The sequence below is a fragment of the Cervus elaphus genome, chromosome 23, assembly GCF_910594005.1.
Source record: "Cervus elaphus chromosome 23, mCerEla1.1, whole genome shotgun sequence".
In the NCBI taxonomy this organism is placed as follows: Eukaryota; Metazoa; Chordata; class Mammalia; order Artiodactyla; family Cervidae; genus Cervus; species Cervus elaphus.
Window position 1 is genome coordinate 48,214,295 of NC_057837.1, and position 16,744 is coordinate 48,231,038.

Below are 16,744 nucleotides of genomic sequence, written 5' to 3' on the forward strand. Positions count from 1 at the left end.
GCCTCTGGTCATTTTTGCTCTATGGTACTTTTTTCCAAAAGGTAGACCTGGATAAAAAAGTTCACTATATGTCAGAAGATCTGGTGATGATCAATTGGTTTCAAAAAAGATGTTGAAACCAATGATTAAGTAACATTTCTAAGTCAATCTCACTGCAGAGAATATGCTCAAATCTTGCAATTGTGAGCAAAAGCATATGTTAAATCTGAAAGTTGCACTTCTCTTTCAAAGTGGAGAAAATATTCACCTTTTTAGAGTCGATAGACTGGAGATGACACAACTAGACCATATTCAAATCTGTAGAAAACTTTTAAAAAGTCATATAAAATACAAAACAATGCAGATTTCCCCATGTACCATAGATAAGAAAGCAAACAAGGTTGAAAGCCGCACATTAATTTCAAATTTCATCATAGGAAGTCAGGTGACCTTTGCACCCAATGTAAAAATATCCATAAGTTGCTCTTTAGAACAGCAGCGTTTATGATTTTCTTGTCACACTTGCTTTTTCCTCTGGGATGTTGCTGTGTAGTCATGGAAGAAATGCTCCCTTAAAAGTCTGGTTAAAACCAGTCAACTCTTTTGAGTGTTTACATGGAAATATCAGACAACTAGGAAAAGCTGAGGAAGAAAGTTGAACCAAAGGTCTAGCTTCGGTAAATTAGACAGAGCTGTATTTGACAGTAGACAGGTAAACTGTGACATCAAGGAGTACTGTTTTAATGTAGGGCCCAGCTAGGTTCTAAAATAATGGGGGCCCAGGACTATAGAGAAATGACCACCAAGTTCAACACAGTTCACTTGGCACTGGTTTCTGTATAGAATGTTTCAAACTCAGTTCTTTATGACATGGACCAGATTAGTCAAGTGCTTGAGGCACAATTAATCTTTAAGCTAGGGCTCAGAAGTTCAGGTATTGCCTGAAGATTCTTCACTAACATTTCACTTCTAAGGTGAGGCTGAAAGAAGAACTTCCAGTGACAATTTCTGCCTCAGGGCCGAAGAGTCCCCAGCCAAGGCTGTCTTGAGGTGGCCCCCAGAATTGCAAAGATCTGTCTTCTCAAATAGCTCTGTTGGAAAATAAAGCAACAGTGGATGTTTTTGGGCATCTGAGGTCCAGCCAGGCCCCCCTGAGGTTTGCATCCTAAAAGAACTTCAAAGTGGAAAGGAGGTCTCGGCTTTAACCTTGCAACCCATATCCTTTGTGTGACAGAAGAATATTTATAAAAACATAATAAAATACATCTCATATTTCCTTCTATCCCCAGTACTGCTTTTTACTTTCTTAAAACTCACTCATCCCAACAGTGACAAACCAAAACAGAAAATGACAATTGAGGCAGCTGTTAATTGGCCCATGTTCATGTCTCATGGCAGAGATGACAAAGCAAAAAGCAGAGGAAAAAAAAAGTTTGTTATCAGCTTTTGATTTACAAAAGTCAAAAGCCTTTAGGGAAAGGCCATGAGTCATGTTGTTGTTCAGTTGCTAAGTCATGTTTGACCCTTTGTGACCTCATGGACTGCAGCACGCTAGGCTCTTCTGTTCTCCACTGTCTCCCAGAATTTGCTTAAATTCATGTTCATTGAGTTGGTGATGCTATCTAGTCATCTCCTGGAGTAGGAAATGGCAACCTGCTCCAGTATTCTTCCTTGGAAAATTCCATGGATGGGGGAGCCTGGTGGGTCACAGTCCATGGGGTCACAAAGAGTCGGACACAACTGAGCACATATGGTCATGCAAACAGACACAAATCTAGGAGAACACTGTTGAGTGATTACAGCAAGGCTTCCCTACCCCACCCACCCACCAGCCAAAGGCCCAGGAGACAGAAGTCTCCAGGGGTGCCAAGAGCTCTTAAATTTGGTGGGCTTTGGGGATGGGCTGTCCTGCTCTTCTCTCCCTGACTGGTTGCAATGGAAACTTTGCTGGAAGCCTCGATGCATGAGGTGGTTTTATGAAGAGAGAACTGGACCCATCTTCTTGAGCCCCAACCCAGAGTAGAAGCTTTGGAGACATGAAGCAGTTTTGAGGAGTTAGGATTCCCAGAACCCATGTGTTATCACGTCTTTAGAAGGACTTAAAGGTGGCTGGAATGGAATGGGACTTGCAGCAGGGTGGGGGCCGGTAACCTGTGTCCAAGACAAGATGGGTCAATGATCACCTTGGCAGATGTCACTCTGGACTCATGACACCAAGGGCCACTACTCTGACACCTTGTCACCAACTAGTACCAGGTAACCCCACCTTCCCCCAGACCTTGATTCCCAGGACATAAGTATATTCAGGGCTCCCTCTACCATTGTCACAAGATGACAGTTAATAGCACTTCTGTTAAGGAAAGACCTATTTCTTTTCATATCTGAGTTTGGGGAATAAGATTTTTGCTTACTACATGTGCTACCTGGCTTTCCTCTGACTTAACAGCAAAGCAGATAAACACACGAGCAGCTTCCAACCCGTAGGCGAAGGCTCTTCAAGTCACAGAACTGTAGCTACAGGCAGGGCCTTAGAGCAACGCCAAGCATGGTGCTCTCTCCCACCCCACATTTTCAGTTAACTGAGGCTCCTTCCACCACAGGTGGCAGACGGAAGAGTTGGGGGAGGGATGAGTTAGGCCGGGTGTCTGAAACAAGGAGAGGGTCTGGGTGTCCATGGGAATATATGCTGTCAGCCTGGAGCGTACACTATTTCGGGCCATGGACCCAGCTCCGGGGAGGCTGCCCTGTGTAGGCCCAGCAGGCCTGCTTTGCTCACTCCTGGCCACCGGTCAACTTGTGGAACAGGTCCTCGTCGAGCGTTTCATTCTGGTCCTTGGAGCGGGTGGACAGGAAAATGTAGCCTCCGATGTACTCATGCACGACTTTGCAATCCGCACTCAGGCAGGTGAATGCAATGGAGACGTTCTGGTCAAACTCGATAGCCACCTGGAAGGGGTAGGCACAGGTACGCTTAAAACTGACAAGGATGGATCGAAAAGAAGCCGCTTGGCTGGAGATGGTCCAGAGCTGAGGACTGCTGAGGTGCTGACAGATAGTTTCCCCAAACCCCACAAAACCCCACTGCTTGCATCAAAGCTTACAGAAAATCATCTCTGCTCTCCGTGCGCCCTCTTGTGGTGTCAGCTTTGCCACACACCTGGCAAAACACTACGACCTAACGCAAAGATATTTCCTGTCTGTCTCTCTTCAGATGAAAGAACTGTCTAAACACTCTATGTGTGGAGGGACAGGATGCTTTGCAGAGTTTTGAGCGGAGAGGAAACGGCTCATGTGAATTTTTCTATGGCCACGGCCCTCAGTCTTCCCAGCTGGAAGTCATAAACTCTACACTAGAAGAAATTGAAGCTTCACAGGTTCTCTACCTTGGCTGCCCACTGTAATCAGCTGAGGACCTTTAAGAATTGATGATCTACAAAGAAACATTCTAATCCAGGATGCTTCATTTCTCCCAATTTCTTCTTTCCATAATCCACCCAACAGTGGGCAAGTACGGGCACATGTGTCACGTAGATGTGACTTACAATTTCACTTCCAAAGGTCCCTTTCAGAAGATGGCCTTCCAATGAATTTTAACACAAAGTGTGCAAAATGTGTTAGTTTACTAACTGTACTTTTGTCATACATTGGCTACTCTTTAATATCTAGAGACTAGATATTATACAATTGGGACATATTATCCAGTATTTACAAAGAATATACAGTAAAGCTAAAATGCATGTAACTTATACAACAATGGATATGTTGAAATGTTCTTGTACACAAAGCAAAACATCTTTGCGAAGTTCATTCTCTATTTGCAACATCTAAGCCTTTTAGATGTCCTGAGGTGACAACACATGATAAAAAGTAGAGCTAGTGAATTAATCACTTTGTAAATATTTTTGTTATAATTGATAGAAAAGTAGCATCTTGGACATGGACTTATTAATCCATCTCTGAGAAATGTATGTCAGGACTCGTTCATTAGGTTGGCAGCAGAGAGGCAGGAGGAAGTATCAATGGAGGGATATATGTGTATGTGTTCATGCTTATATTTTGCTTCATGTCTCATTTTTAATGGAATATTAAGGGAATGTAGTATTTTAATCATGACTCTGCCAACATCTTTATCTAGAGGTCTGTTGCCATTTTTTACTTTTATGAAATTTTTGTCCCAAGAAAGGCAGGACTACATTTTTTCCTTCTAGATTGAGTTGGTGTAGTGTATTCTTGGTTATCAAATACTCACATAGCTTTGGGACTTTGAAATGGTAAATATTCACGTTGTGTGAAAAAGCATGATATGTAACTGTGTGATCTTAATTATATAAAAATAGATGCTTAGATTTATAGATACACAAATGAAACCTAGAAGGACACATCAAATGGTAAACTGCTTGTGATTATGGATGACTTTGTATTTTGCCTCTTGTGTTTTTTGGTTTCCTATTATGCACATGATAACTTTTAAGAAACGTTATTTTAAAAACCTTAAAAAAAAGAGTTGCTGACCTCGGCAATTCCCAGAGTTTGATTTTTTTTCCAAATGGTGTTACTGAGGTATAACTGATATATAATAAACAAACCTATTTAAGGTGTACAGTTGGGTTATTTTTTTAAATTGTAGTTGATTTACAATGCCATGCTAATTTCTGCTGTACACCAAAGTGATTCAGATATATATATACAGGGTTGGCCAAACTGTTCGTTCATTCTGTAACATCTTCTGGAAAAACCCAAATGAATTTTTTGGCCAACCAAATATATATATATATATATATATATATGTTTATATATATATATATATGTTTATATATATATATATATATATATATATATGTTTATACATATATATATATATTTACAATAAACTTTGCTATTATGGTTTATCATGGGATATTGAATATAGTTCTTTGTGCTATACAGCAGGACCTTGTTTATCCATTCTATATACAAAAGCTTACATCTGCTAAACCCAACCTCCCACTCCATCCCTCCCTCAACTGTCTCCCCTGTGGCAAACATCAGTCTGTTCTCTATGTCTGTGAGCCTGTTTCTGTTTTGTAAATAGGTTCATTTGTACCATATTTTAGATTCTGTATCATATGGTATAGCCATATAAGTGATATCATATGGTATTTATCTTCCTCTTTTTGATTTGTTTCTCTTAGTATGAGAATCTGTAGGTGCATCCATGTTGCTGCAAATGGCATTATTCTGTTCTTTCTCACAGCTGAGTAGTATCCCATTGCATCTATGTACCACATCTTCTCTATCCATTCATCTGTTGTTGGACACTTAGGTTGTTTCCACATCTTGGCTATTGTGAATAGTGCTGTTTTAAACATAGAGGTCCACATATCTTTTTGAATTAGAGTTCTGTCTGCACATATGCCCAGGCGTGGGATTTCTGGATCATATGGTAATTTTGATTTCAGTTTTCTGAGGAACCTCCATACTGTTTTCCAGAGTGGCTGTACCAACTTACACCAACAGTGTAGCAAGTTTCCCTTTTCTCCACACCCTCTCCAGCATTTAGTGTTTGCTGATTTTTCTGACTGGTGTGAGGTGGTACCTCATTGTAGTTTTGATTTCCATTTCCCAGAGGGGGATTTATATGGCCTTGAGGATATAGCAAGGCTTTCAAGCCGCTCCTTAGAGGCCATCTAGTCTCAGACCTTCATTCTACAAAAGAGTTAAGACTGTCAACAGCTGTGCTGAAAGGAATCCATGGTTCTTAAAAAAATGTGAGTCACTTAACCTCCCTCTACATTGACAGCTTTCTACTGGAAAAATGGGAATGCCAAAGGAATGAGGAAAAGATCCTCTATCATCATCAGAAGAATGTTTTAAATCATCAGGACACTCAGGTGTCTCTGACTCAGTCCAGCACAGCCTGCGATGTAGTTGTGGCCTGGTTCCTAGGGCAGAGATGATTGGGGCTGACGGCTCCTGAAGTCAGAGGCTGAATTCTCCCCTGTCACCTCTGTGTACCATGCTGGCTTCTTTGGTACTTTTCCCCTTTGGGACTAGAATGATCTCCATGTGGGCAGTTGAGCCTGGGAGTCCTCAACCAGTTATACCTCTTGGCAGTCAGTCAGATGAGGCCTGTTTTGGATTTATTCTGTATGATACATACATCTCAGGTGGCTTCTGCTAAGTAATTATCAACCTAAATCTTATATAATCATACATGAGTTGAAGGAGATTAAACTACTCCACAATTTTAGAGTCTGTCTGTATGGAGACCAAGCCAACTTATGTTAATTCAAAAGCATTTGGCCTATACTTGTTAGGGAACTGCCGAGGACTGCATGTAATTATTTTAGCAGAGAATTACCACATGCTTGTGGTTTCTAAATGCTAGGTATAAGAATACCTTCTGAAAACCAGAATAAGCTGCAGTTCTGAGGGAACACAGGTTTAATAGGTTCAACACTGAATATATCCAGACTTTCACTTTACCTGCCGGATTTCCCAGTTTACATTCCACTGTTTCATATTTGTAAATCTCCATGTTGTAATTGGGATCCCAGTGGTTGCATCGATTCTAATCAACCTATTATATGAAATTCCCAGAATGTCATCTTTTTTGCTTCCTTTAAATCTGAAAAAATTTAATTAAAAGATGTAACTGCTTCCTGTGACATGATGTTTATTCACACACAACTTCTTAAAAATAATACCAACATTTCTAAATCATTTCTGAAGAGTAGATAATGAGGGATTAACTTTCTGCAAAGGGCATTATTATTGTGATAGAGAGAATATGAAGGCTGGAGAGAATTAGGATGTCTCGCTGACATTATTTAAACAAAATTGCCATCAGAGGAAAGCAAAATAAGAGGTAGTCAAGTCAGTTAGTTCAAATTAGTACCAACTGTGTATGCCAGGCACCCTTCTAGGCACTGCTTAGGCACAGCGACCTAAGCAGACAGACAGAATATTCCTAACCTCATTGAGCTTATATTCTAGTTGGGGGAGAAGGTCATGAATAAGTGAAATACATATGTCAGATAAGATCATGAAGGAGAATAAAGCACAGAATTGAGACAGGGAATAATGGCAAGGAGGTTGTTACAATTTTAAATAGCGTGTCAGGGAGATCTTAGAGAGAAGGAAGATTTGATTGAAAGAACTGGTGTCTGTGAGGGCGTGAGTTATGTGGATACCTGGAGAAAAAGTATCTTAGGCGGAGGGCACAGTGCAAAGGCCTGAGCTCTCCTTCCCCCACCAGCCCCCTCAGGCTCAAATTCCTGCCAGGAGGCCAGCGTGGCTCCCTGCCAGGAGGCCAGGGCAGCATGAATGAGGGGAGAGGAAGTGAAATTCCAAAGTTAAGGTCCTGCAGGGTCGCTGTAAGGATCTGGCCTTTACCCTGAGTGTGACAGAATGCCTTTAGATGGGGTGAGAAGAGGCCTGACAGGATTTGACTTAAAAGGATCACACAGGCTGCTAAATTGAAAACTTAGGGGACAAACAGGAGAAGCAGAGAGATCAGGTAGGCACTCTGAACAGAGGTATGGAAGATTGTTATGAGCATCCAAAAGCGATGGCCATTTGTGAACAGACAGTATTCTAAAATTAAAAAAAGAGAGAGAGAATTTTATATTCTAGACCAAATGAGAACAAACTGGATTCCAAGGAAGCCACTTAGAATTGAACAGAAAGTAAGAGGCAGGTGAGCATTATAATCACCTGACAAGGTAGTAGGTGAGGCCGAATTCAGGTAGAGACTGCCATGCCTGGATGAACCGCAGCTTGGCTTCGACCAGGGGCATCTGGGCCACGTTCTGGTGGGCTTCCAGAATGCAGGCTGCCAGCTAAGCAGAAGCGGGAGACATCAAATTCCCTTTAGCAGACACTGACTCTCTACAGCAAGCATCCTGTTGGCTTCAGGTCTCCAGTGAGAAGAACGAACACAAGACACAACTGCAGCTTCACAAAGCCAATTCCTTTCCATTCACTCACTCATTCGTTCATTCTCTCTCTTTTTCTATAATACATACAAATCACTGGGGAGAAGCAGGATGATCAGGTAATATGTAGGCTTGCTTTTTTTCTGGGGTCTGTGGAGTCTCCATGGACAATGGTTCTACTCTAGTCAGTTTACTGTGTAACTTTCAACCCATTCTTATTTAATTTGTGGGGACTAAATCATTCTTTTAAAATTTTTATTCCGGGAATATTGCCATGTGCAGTTAGCAGTACAGTCATTGCAATCAAAATTAACAATAATTTGGGACTTCCCTGTTGGCCCAGTGATTAAGAATCTACCCTGCAATGCAGGGAACATGGGTTCAACATCTGGTCAAGGAACTTAGATCTCACATGCCGCAGAGCAACTAAACCTGTGTGCCACAGTGACTGAGCCTGCATGCTCTAGAGCCTGTGTGTTGCAATTAGAGAGAAGCCCACACGCCGCAATGAAGACCCCTCATGCTGCAATTAAGACCCAATGCAGCCAAATAAGTAAATATTTAAAAAATTAACAATAATTTCTTAATATCATCTGACACCCAGTTCATAGTTAAATTTTCCCATTAGCTGATTTTTCATGATGATGGTCTCAATCAATTTAATTCCCTATTCTATTTCAGAAAATACAGAATGTACTGCAAATAATCACCCCAGCCAGATTAGCAGTACCTGTTTAGACTTGTGCTTTTTTGCACACCGAGGTGACACAAAACATTCCGGGTTCAAGTCCATGTTTTCGAGACCAGAAGCCACCTGAGATGCTGAGTTCCGGTTTTTCATCTTCAGAAAAGAAAGGATGTTGAGGACCTCTGGCTGGTAGGAGCTGTCTGCCATGGTTTTGCCCTTTGACGCCAAGATGCAGGCAGCCATCCATTGGGCATACTGACTCTCCTGCAAGAAATACCAGAGGGCTGAGATGCAAGTTCAAGTATAAAGCTGCCATGTTGGGAACAGAGCAGGATTTGGACTATCATTCTAGATGATGTGTGGTGGCATGCATTTGAACTGTTGTTAATCACCTAATTTAACATCATATGAGAGCTTTTGAGTCCTGTGTTGAGTTTCCAGATACCAAGGGGCTAAGGGACAGGAATGCTGACTTTGAGAAATTCTGTGTGGAGAACTTCGCATTTAAAGATGAACCAAGGACACAAAGGAACTTCTCAGAGAACAGACAGGTGAAAACTCAAACTACTGGGGAGTGTCCTTGATGTATATTCCCATTGTCATATCAAGTCTTATCTCTATGACAGAAGACAGTAAGGAAAAATCATGAACTGACTTCTCATATTATTTCTCCCCTGGCCTGTCCTTAGCAAAGCTTCTAATCCTATGATAGGAATCAGGTCCATCGGTGGATGTGAACCAGTTAGTTGTGGCTTTTACTGTTCTTACGTCTGTGCTCATTTGCTACCTCAGGGAGCAAAGGGGGAGTGGTCCCAGAAGCCAAGGGGATGTGGGTAAAGAGGGAAATTAATTCTTCAGGGCAACAGTAGGTGTGGTTCACTGAATCACTGGCCTCAAGTCATCATCTTTCTTGTATCCACATCTCTAGCCGTGTAATTTTACAGTCCCTCCCATCAGAGCCAGAGTGTAATTTCCCATCTTTTGACTTTCGGCCTGGCCATGGATGTGCTTTAATCAACGGAGTGTGGGTGGAAATGACAGCGTACCTACCAACTGACTTCAAGCTTAAGCGTTAGGAGGTCTCACACATTCCCAGTTTCCTTTCGGCACTTCTGCCATCACTATGAGAAGAGCCGCCCCAGGCAGCCCAGGGCCCAAAGTAAAGCCCATGAGCTCAGCCAGTGGAAAAGAGCCAGCTGGGCCAGGTGGATGGCTTGGAGCAGATCTGTCCAGCTGCCCACAGCCTGAATCATCCAATCTCTAGTCATCTGGCAGAATGCTTATTGGTATGTGTCCTTAAGATTTTTGTGATTGTTACAAAGCAGGAGCTGACTGATGAGTGCTCTGATTTGAGAAAACAACTGAGATGGTTTGTCTTGAGGCTTAATAAAAGTGAAGTGATTTTACTTACGTGGTCACATCTCAGATACACTTCATTCATACCATCAGCAACTGGGATTAGTAATTTGATTCCAAATTTTCTCCCTGCTACATTTACATCTGGCACAACTTCACAACCTGAATGATAGAAGGCAGGGAAAGAACTGAGCTCTGAGAAATCTCTTAGACAAATATCACATGTGCATCTAAAAACAAAGAATTTGAACATAAACTCCTCAGATTTGACTCTCTTCTGAAAAACTGAAGAGCAGGCTGATAACATTAATTAAAGTAGGGGTCCCCATCCTCTGGTATCTAATACCTGATGAGCTAAGGTGGAGATGATGTAACAATAATAGGAATAAAGTGCACAATAAATGTAGTGTGCTCGAATCATCCCAAAACCATCCCCCCCACCCCGAATCTGTGGAAAAACTGTCTTCCATCAAACTCGTCCCTGGTGCCAAAAAGGCTAGGGACGGCTGAATTAAATGATTACTAGGTAAGTTATGAACTTAGCATGGATAAATAAAAATATTTTATTTTATGGATTTCTTAAATACATCATCGATTGACTTCCTTTTCAGGCTAATTTGGCTAACTCATATGATCAGTTATTGAACATAAAGTTTGAAAGAATTAAAGGAGAGGGAATTCTCTGATTGTCACAATGATAAGGGAATTGAGTGCACTAGTTAAATTTTTAGTTAATGAGTTACCAGTACACTCACAGCCACTTTCAGAAATAAAGCCCAAACGTGACATTGAATTAAACATAATTGTTTTGGAATTCAGAAAGCTTTACAGGATCCAACAATGTCTCATGTATTATATTTATGACAACAATTACCATCACATCAGAGACTTGGACACACTGGGAAAGAAGGGACGGCATAATAAATGATTGTTTTTTCACTGATTTGCATTCCAGGTTCATACTTGACGGGGAGGAGGAGCTTCAGGCAGGTGGCCATTGACAGCCCATGACAGACAGAGGTTTCTCTGGAGTGAACATGCTTCACTGGGTGAACATGCTTTCACCCTTTTGATGGGCCATGTCAAGCCATACTGAGATACTGGACCCTCTTACCTCTAAGGTTTAATTTTTCAACTGGTTCTCCTTGTTCAAGTTCCTTATTCTTAAAGTAGGCTATAGATGTGTCTTTAAAGACAAACCAATATTGTTTGAAAGCTTTTAATATTAGCTTTTTGGGCCTGCAAATTAAAGTACAGTAAACATTTGAAAAACCATCCAGAAATGTAGGACACATTGCAAATTCAAGCTAATCAAGATGCTCTAGAGATCCTTTCAGACAACATTCTCTTTATTTTTCAATAATTTTTAAATTGCTAACTCATTTCTAAAAATGGAAAATGGGGGTTTTGATATGAGATGTAGAAGTTAACACAAAATCTCAGGAGCTAGACCACTCAGTGCTACACTTTAGCTCTGCTGTATACATGTGTGACCCTAGGAAAGACTGTGTCTCTTTGGGCCATGAGTACTACTTCTGTGCGATGGGAGAGTATCAGCCTTGAATTCACAGGGCTTTTGTGAGGGTAGAAAGCGGTAATTTCTGTAAAGTGCCTGGCAAACTGAAGTGCTCAACAAATTATTATTATTACTACTGTGATGATGTGAGAAACATCCATGAATATGGCGACATCTAAAATTTCAAGTTATTTCTTGATTCTGAAAAAGCTGTCCATATGGACAACACAAGCTTCAAGTTACAGACATAAAAATCTGACATAAAAGTAAGCAACCTTTTCTGTATTTTCCTCTTGACCCTAAGAGAAACCAATTAGAAAATTCCCAGTGAGCCACGGAAATCACCAAAATCTATAGCTAATCCATGTAGACCCCACTGTTATTAAAAAATATTTTCAGGGAAGATTTCTAACCATGGTATCTGTTTAGGCCAGAAAACTGTACTCTGGGCTAGATAAGGTTGGCAGTGCCAAAGGAAGACCTCAGCTGATTCATTCAAACTAGGAAACAAGAAAGCAAGCTGAGGAGCAGGGAAGAGGGTATAGCTAGACAGAGGAAAGGTAGTAAGTTTTATATGTGGTTCAGTGGGACAATTCCAGCTTTGGGGGTGGATCAGGGTATCTTGTGTCAGAGAGGTGGGTTTCTGCATTCAAGAATGGGAGGAAGACAGGAAGCTTGGGGTTAGCTGCACTCACATATGCTTCTAGGCAAGTCTTTTAACATGTTGGTACTAATATTTTGTCAGCTGAAAATGTGCTATCCTTAACACAAGGATAAGGGAAATGTTAATTTAAAAAACCAGCGTATTACAGGAGATTGTTACATAACAATTATATAATAAAATGGAAAAACATTATATGTAGTTAATATTTCCAGGATTTAAAAAACCACTACTTAAAAAATAGTTTTATCATGTTGAGAGTTGTAAGGTAATTTTAAGGGACATATGTAAAAGGTACCTGTCTAAGAATCAGATTTTCCAAAGTTAACAATGTTTTCAAAATAAAATCTAAGGACACAGCCTACAAACAAAATATAGTGAAGTCTCGGTTTAGTCTCAGGTATCTAAATATTTCTAGTCAGAATTAAGAATGAAACTGTTTCTCCATTTTAATTGGACTTGAATAGTATCAAAAGATTTTAAACTCTTTATACTATCTTCTTCCAGGTTGGTTCATCCTCAACTGCTTTCACACATCCCCAAACTCTTATTCCATGTTCCAGAGACTGAGGAAAGTCAGGGAAAGAAGAGTGGAGAAGGTATCAGAATGGGGAATGATGTACGCAAGTCCTTGTACACTGGAAAATATATGACACTGTTGAAAGAAACTGGAGAAGACACAGATAAATGGGAAGATACTCCAAGTTCAAGGACTGGAAGAATTAACATAATTAAAATGTTCATATTACCTAAAGCAATTTGCAGATTCAATGCAATCCCTATCAAAATCCCAAGAATGTTTTTCACAGATATAGAGTAAAAATTTCTAAAGTCTATATGGAACCACAAAAAACTCTGAATAGCCAAAGTAATCCTGATGGGGGTGAGGGGACAAAGCTGGAGGTATCACACTCCCTGATTTTAAACTATATCACAAAGCCACAGTAGTCAAAACAGCATGGTATAGGCAGAAAAACCCATGCACATATGGACAATTAATTTGGATAAAGGAGCAAAAGCACATACAATGGGGAAAGGATAGTCTCTTCAATAAATGGTGCTGGAAAAACTGGACTATTACAGGCAAAAAAATGAAACGAGATCACTATCTTATTGTTGTTGTTTAGTTGCTAAGTCATGTCCGACTCTTTCGTGACCCCATGGACTGTAGCCTGTCAATCCATGGGATTTATCCATGGATTTTCCTCTGTCCATGGGATTTTCCAGGCCAGAATACTGGAGGGGGTTATCATTTCCTTATCCAGAGGATCTTGCCAACCCAGGGATTGAACCCACGTCTCTTGTATTGGCACGTGGATTCTTTACCACTGAGCCACTTGGGAAACTTATTATCTTATACCATACACAAAAAACAACTCAAAATGGATTAAAGACTTGAATGTAAACCTTGAAACCATAAAACTCCTAGAAGAAGAAAATGTAGGCATTACACCTATGTTTGCCAACATTGCTTAGACATTGGTCTTAGCAATATCTTTCTAGCTAAGTCTCCTCAAGCAAGGGAAATAAAAGCAAGTTTTAAAAATTGGATTATATAAATCTAGGAAGATTCTGGACAGCAAAGGAAACCATCAACAAAATGAACAGACAAGCTAGAGAATGGAAGAAGATATTTGCAAATGATACATTCAATAAAGCATATATATATATCCAAAATATATAAAGAGCTCATATAATTCAACAATAACAAAAAACAAACAACCCAATTAAAGACTGAGCAGAGGAGATGAACAGCCACTTTTCCAAAGACATACAGGTGACCAATAGGTACATGGAAAGATGTTCAATATCACTAATTATTAGGGAAATGTAAATCAAAGCCACAAGGTTAAAATCACTTCATGCTTGTTAGACTGGCTAGTATAAAAAATACTAGAAATAACAAGTGTTGGTGAGATTATGGAGAAAAGAGAACTCTCACACACTGTTGGTGGTAATGTAAGTTGATATAGCCACCATGGAAAACAATATGGAGATTCCTCAAAAAATTAAGAATAGAACTACTATATAACTCAGCAATTTCATTTCTGTATTTATCCAAAGAATATGAAAACACTAATTTAAAAAGACATACGCACACCTATGTTCAATGTGGCATTATTTACTATAGCCAAGATATGGAAACAACCAGACTGTCCATCAATAAATGAATAAAGAAGATATGATATGAACATGTATATGAATATATATGTATATTTTCAATATATATATTCACAATGAAATATTAGCCACAAAATAGAGTGAAATTTTGTCATTTGTCATGGACTTTGAGGGTACTATATTAAGTGCAATAAGTCATACAGAGGAAGATAAATACAGCATGATTTAATTCATGTGTGGAATACAAAAAACTAATTAAAAACAGACAAAATAAATGAATAAACCAAAACAAACACATAGATATAGAAATGAGAGTAGTAGTTACTAGAAAGGGAGGGTTGGGGGAAGGGGGGCACAATGGGTTAAAGGAATAAACTATATGGTGGTGGTGGGTTGTGGTTTAGTTGTTTAAATTGTGTCTGACCCTTGTGACCCCATAGACTGTGGCCCACCAGGCTCCTCTGTAATGGGATTCTCCAGGAAGTATACTGCAGTGGGTTGTCATTTCCTTCTCCAAGGGATCTTCTGGACCCAGGGACTGAACCTGCGTCTCCTGCAATGCAGGCAGATTCTTTACCACTGAGCCACCGGGGAAGCCCACGGTGATAGATGGAAACTAACTTTTGGTGGTGAGCACACTGTAGGGTACACAGAAGTAGAAATATAATGATGTATATATGAAAATCACATAATGTTATAAATCAGTGTTACCTCAATAAAAATAAATGAAAAAGTAATCCATAAATTTTACCTGAAGAATGACAGAGAGAAATAAAAGAAAAAAGAATGAGATAGTCTCAAATCCTCATGGAGCTTCCCTTTTAAAGAGGGAAATGTGTAACTAAATAAATATAAAAAAATGTGGTAAGTCACACAACAAGGATATAGGAGTTGTAACAGAGGACACAATGTTTAAACTCAGAATGAAGGATCAATAAGCATTTGATGGGAGGAACAGAAAAGAAATTTCAAAAAGAAAAGTGCAGGCAACTGCATGTCCAGAATGCAGAGGTGAGTCAGAGTTGGGCACCTTGCTGGTAGAAGTTGAGTCAACACTTCCTGGACATCTTCCTTATGCTGGGTGCTGGGTTGAGCCATGGAAATGGGCAGAGGGGCAGTCTCTGAAACTACGTCATTTCCATGTCAGGGCTGATGAAGACAAGAACAGCAAGCAGGCTGGGGCCACTGTGGGCCTCTAGATGTATGGCTAAGAAGTTGGACTTTATTTTCTAGAAAAATGGTTCTCAAACTCTGGTGTTCATAAGACATGGAAGGGAACTTATTGGAGATATATAAGCCTGGATCCATTCCCAGAGAGTCCTATTCAGCAGGTTCAGTTTAGGGCACAGGTGTCTGCAATTTAGGTAAGCTTTTCTAACATGGTTTCCTAGTTTGCCCCATAATCTCCAAAATAAATCTGGGCATAATCTATCTTTAAAATATTTTGAGTACCTACTTCCTAACGTATTCACAGTTATTGAAAATGATATATGAAAAGTTCATTTTGTTTCAAGAAGGGAGGTTGTACAAACCCCAGTGGAGGAACCACACTGTTGGCTGTGTTTACTAATTACAATATTCATATTTTGATGCCGTCTATCTGTTTGTGAAGGTTTTTGTTGAAGCAAGGCTACTAATTTTCATATTCCTTGATGTCAATCACTCACTTATGCAAATTAATCAGGATATGTTGTAATTTAGTATTTTTAATAAGTGTGTTTCAAATACACTATCACTCAACTTGGATGTTGTTTAACACAGAAAAGTTCTGTTTCCAAGTTTTAGGGTGAGCAGATAATACTGTTTTAATAGGCAGGATCATTACTGGCAACACAGTGGCAATGGAAACATTTCCAAATAACTCTCAAAATGTTCTCTTCATAGCATTAACATCTTTCAAAATCTGGTTCCATACTCACTCATTTTACAATCACCTTTAAAAAATTACAGATTAAGTGTATTTATTTTTTTAAAGTATCTGGAGACTCACCATCAATGGCCAGTTATCATCACAGAAAAGTCACAGATTTGGAACACTTTTTTTTTTAAGTATAACACTTATAGGTAATTTTGCATGTGATAACCAGTGAGCCTTAAAGCAGGACCAAAGATATTCATGGTCACCTTCCATCTTTTTAAAAGTACTGTAAAGAGTCTCATTTATAAATTGAATCAAACTCTCAGTTTTCTATAGCACATTGTGTATGTCTGATTGGAACTTCACTTGAAGTTGACTGTGACTAACTCCATGAATGAATTTTATGTATAACCTCTCAGCTATAACCTTGCTGTGGATCCATTTATTCCAAAGCAGTTTCTCCAACAGTGGTTATACCTCACAGTTTGGGAATAAATTATTGTTTTTATTAAACATATAATTGACTATTAGGATTGTGTCTTGCCTGATTTATATTTAAGGGTTTGTAGCAAGTAAAATTTTGAAGAGATTGGGCATAAAGTTCTAGATTGACTTATCTTCTCTTGTGTGCTGTATGGTAAGTCGCTTC

At 39.6% G+C, this 16,744-nt stretch overlaps 1 protein-coding gene across 4 annotated transcripts in view; it reads right to left on the reverse strand.

The window, feature by feature from the left end:
• Positions 1-285: 285 nt before the first annotated feature.
• Positions 286-16,744, reverse strand: part of FERMT1 (FERM domain containing kindlin 1) — a 56,774-nt gene continuing 40,315 nt past the window's right edge. For all 4 annotated transcript variants that reach the window (XM_043884749.1, XM_043884748.1, XM_043884750.1 and 1 more), the window contains 7 exons: positions 11,054-11,178; positions 9,995-10,101; positions 8,626-8,847; positions 7,675-7,799; positions 6,445-6,586; positions 2,756-2,925; positions 286-1,070 (listed from right to left, as the gene is read on the reverse strand). In XM_043884749.1, the coding sequence (XP_043740684.1) occupies positions 1,061-1,070; positions 2,756-2,925; positions 6,445-6,586; positions 7,675-7,799; positions 8,626-8,847; positions 9,995-10,101; positions 11,054-11,178 (901 nt within the window). In that variant the 3' untranslated portion in view covers positions 286-1,060. The remainder of the gene's footprint in view (positions 1,071-2,755; positions 2,926-6,444; positions 6,587-7,674; positions 7,800-8,625; positions 8,848-9,994; positions 10,102-11,053; positions 11,179-16,744) is intronic.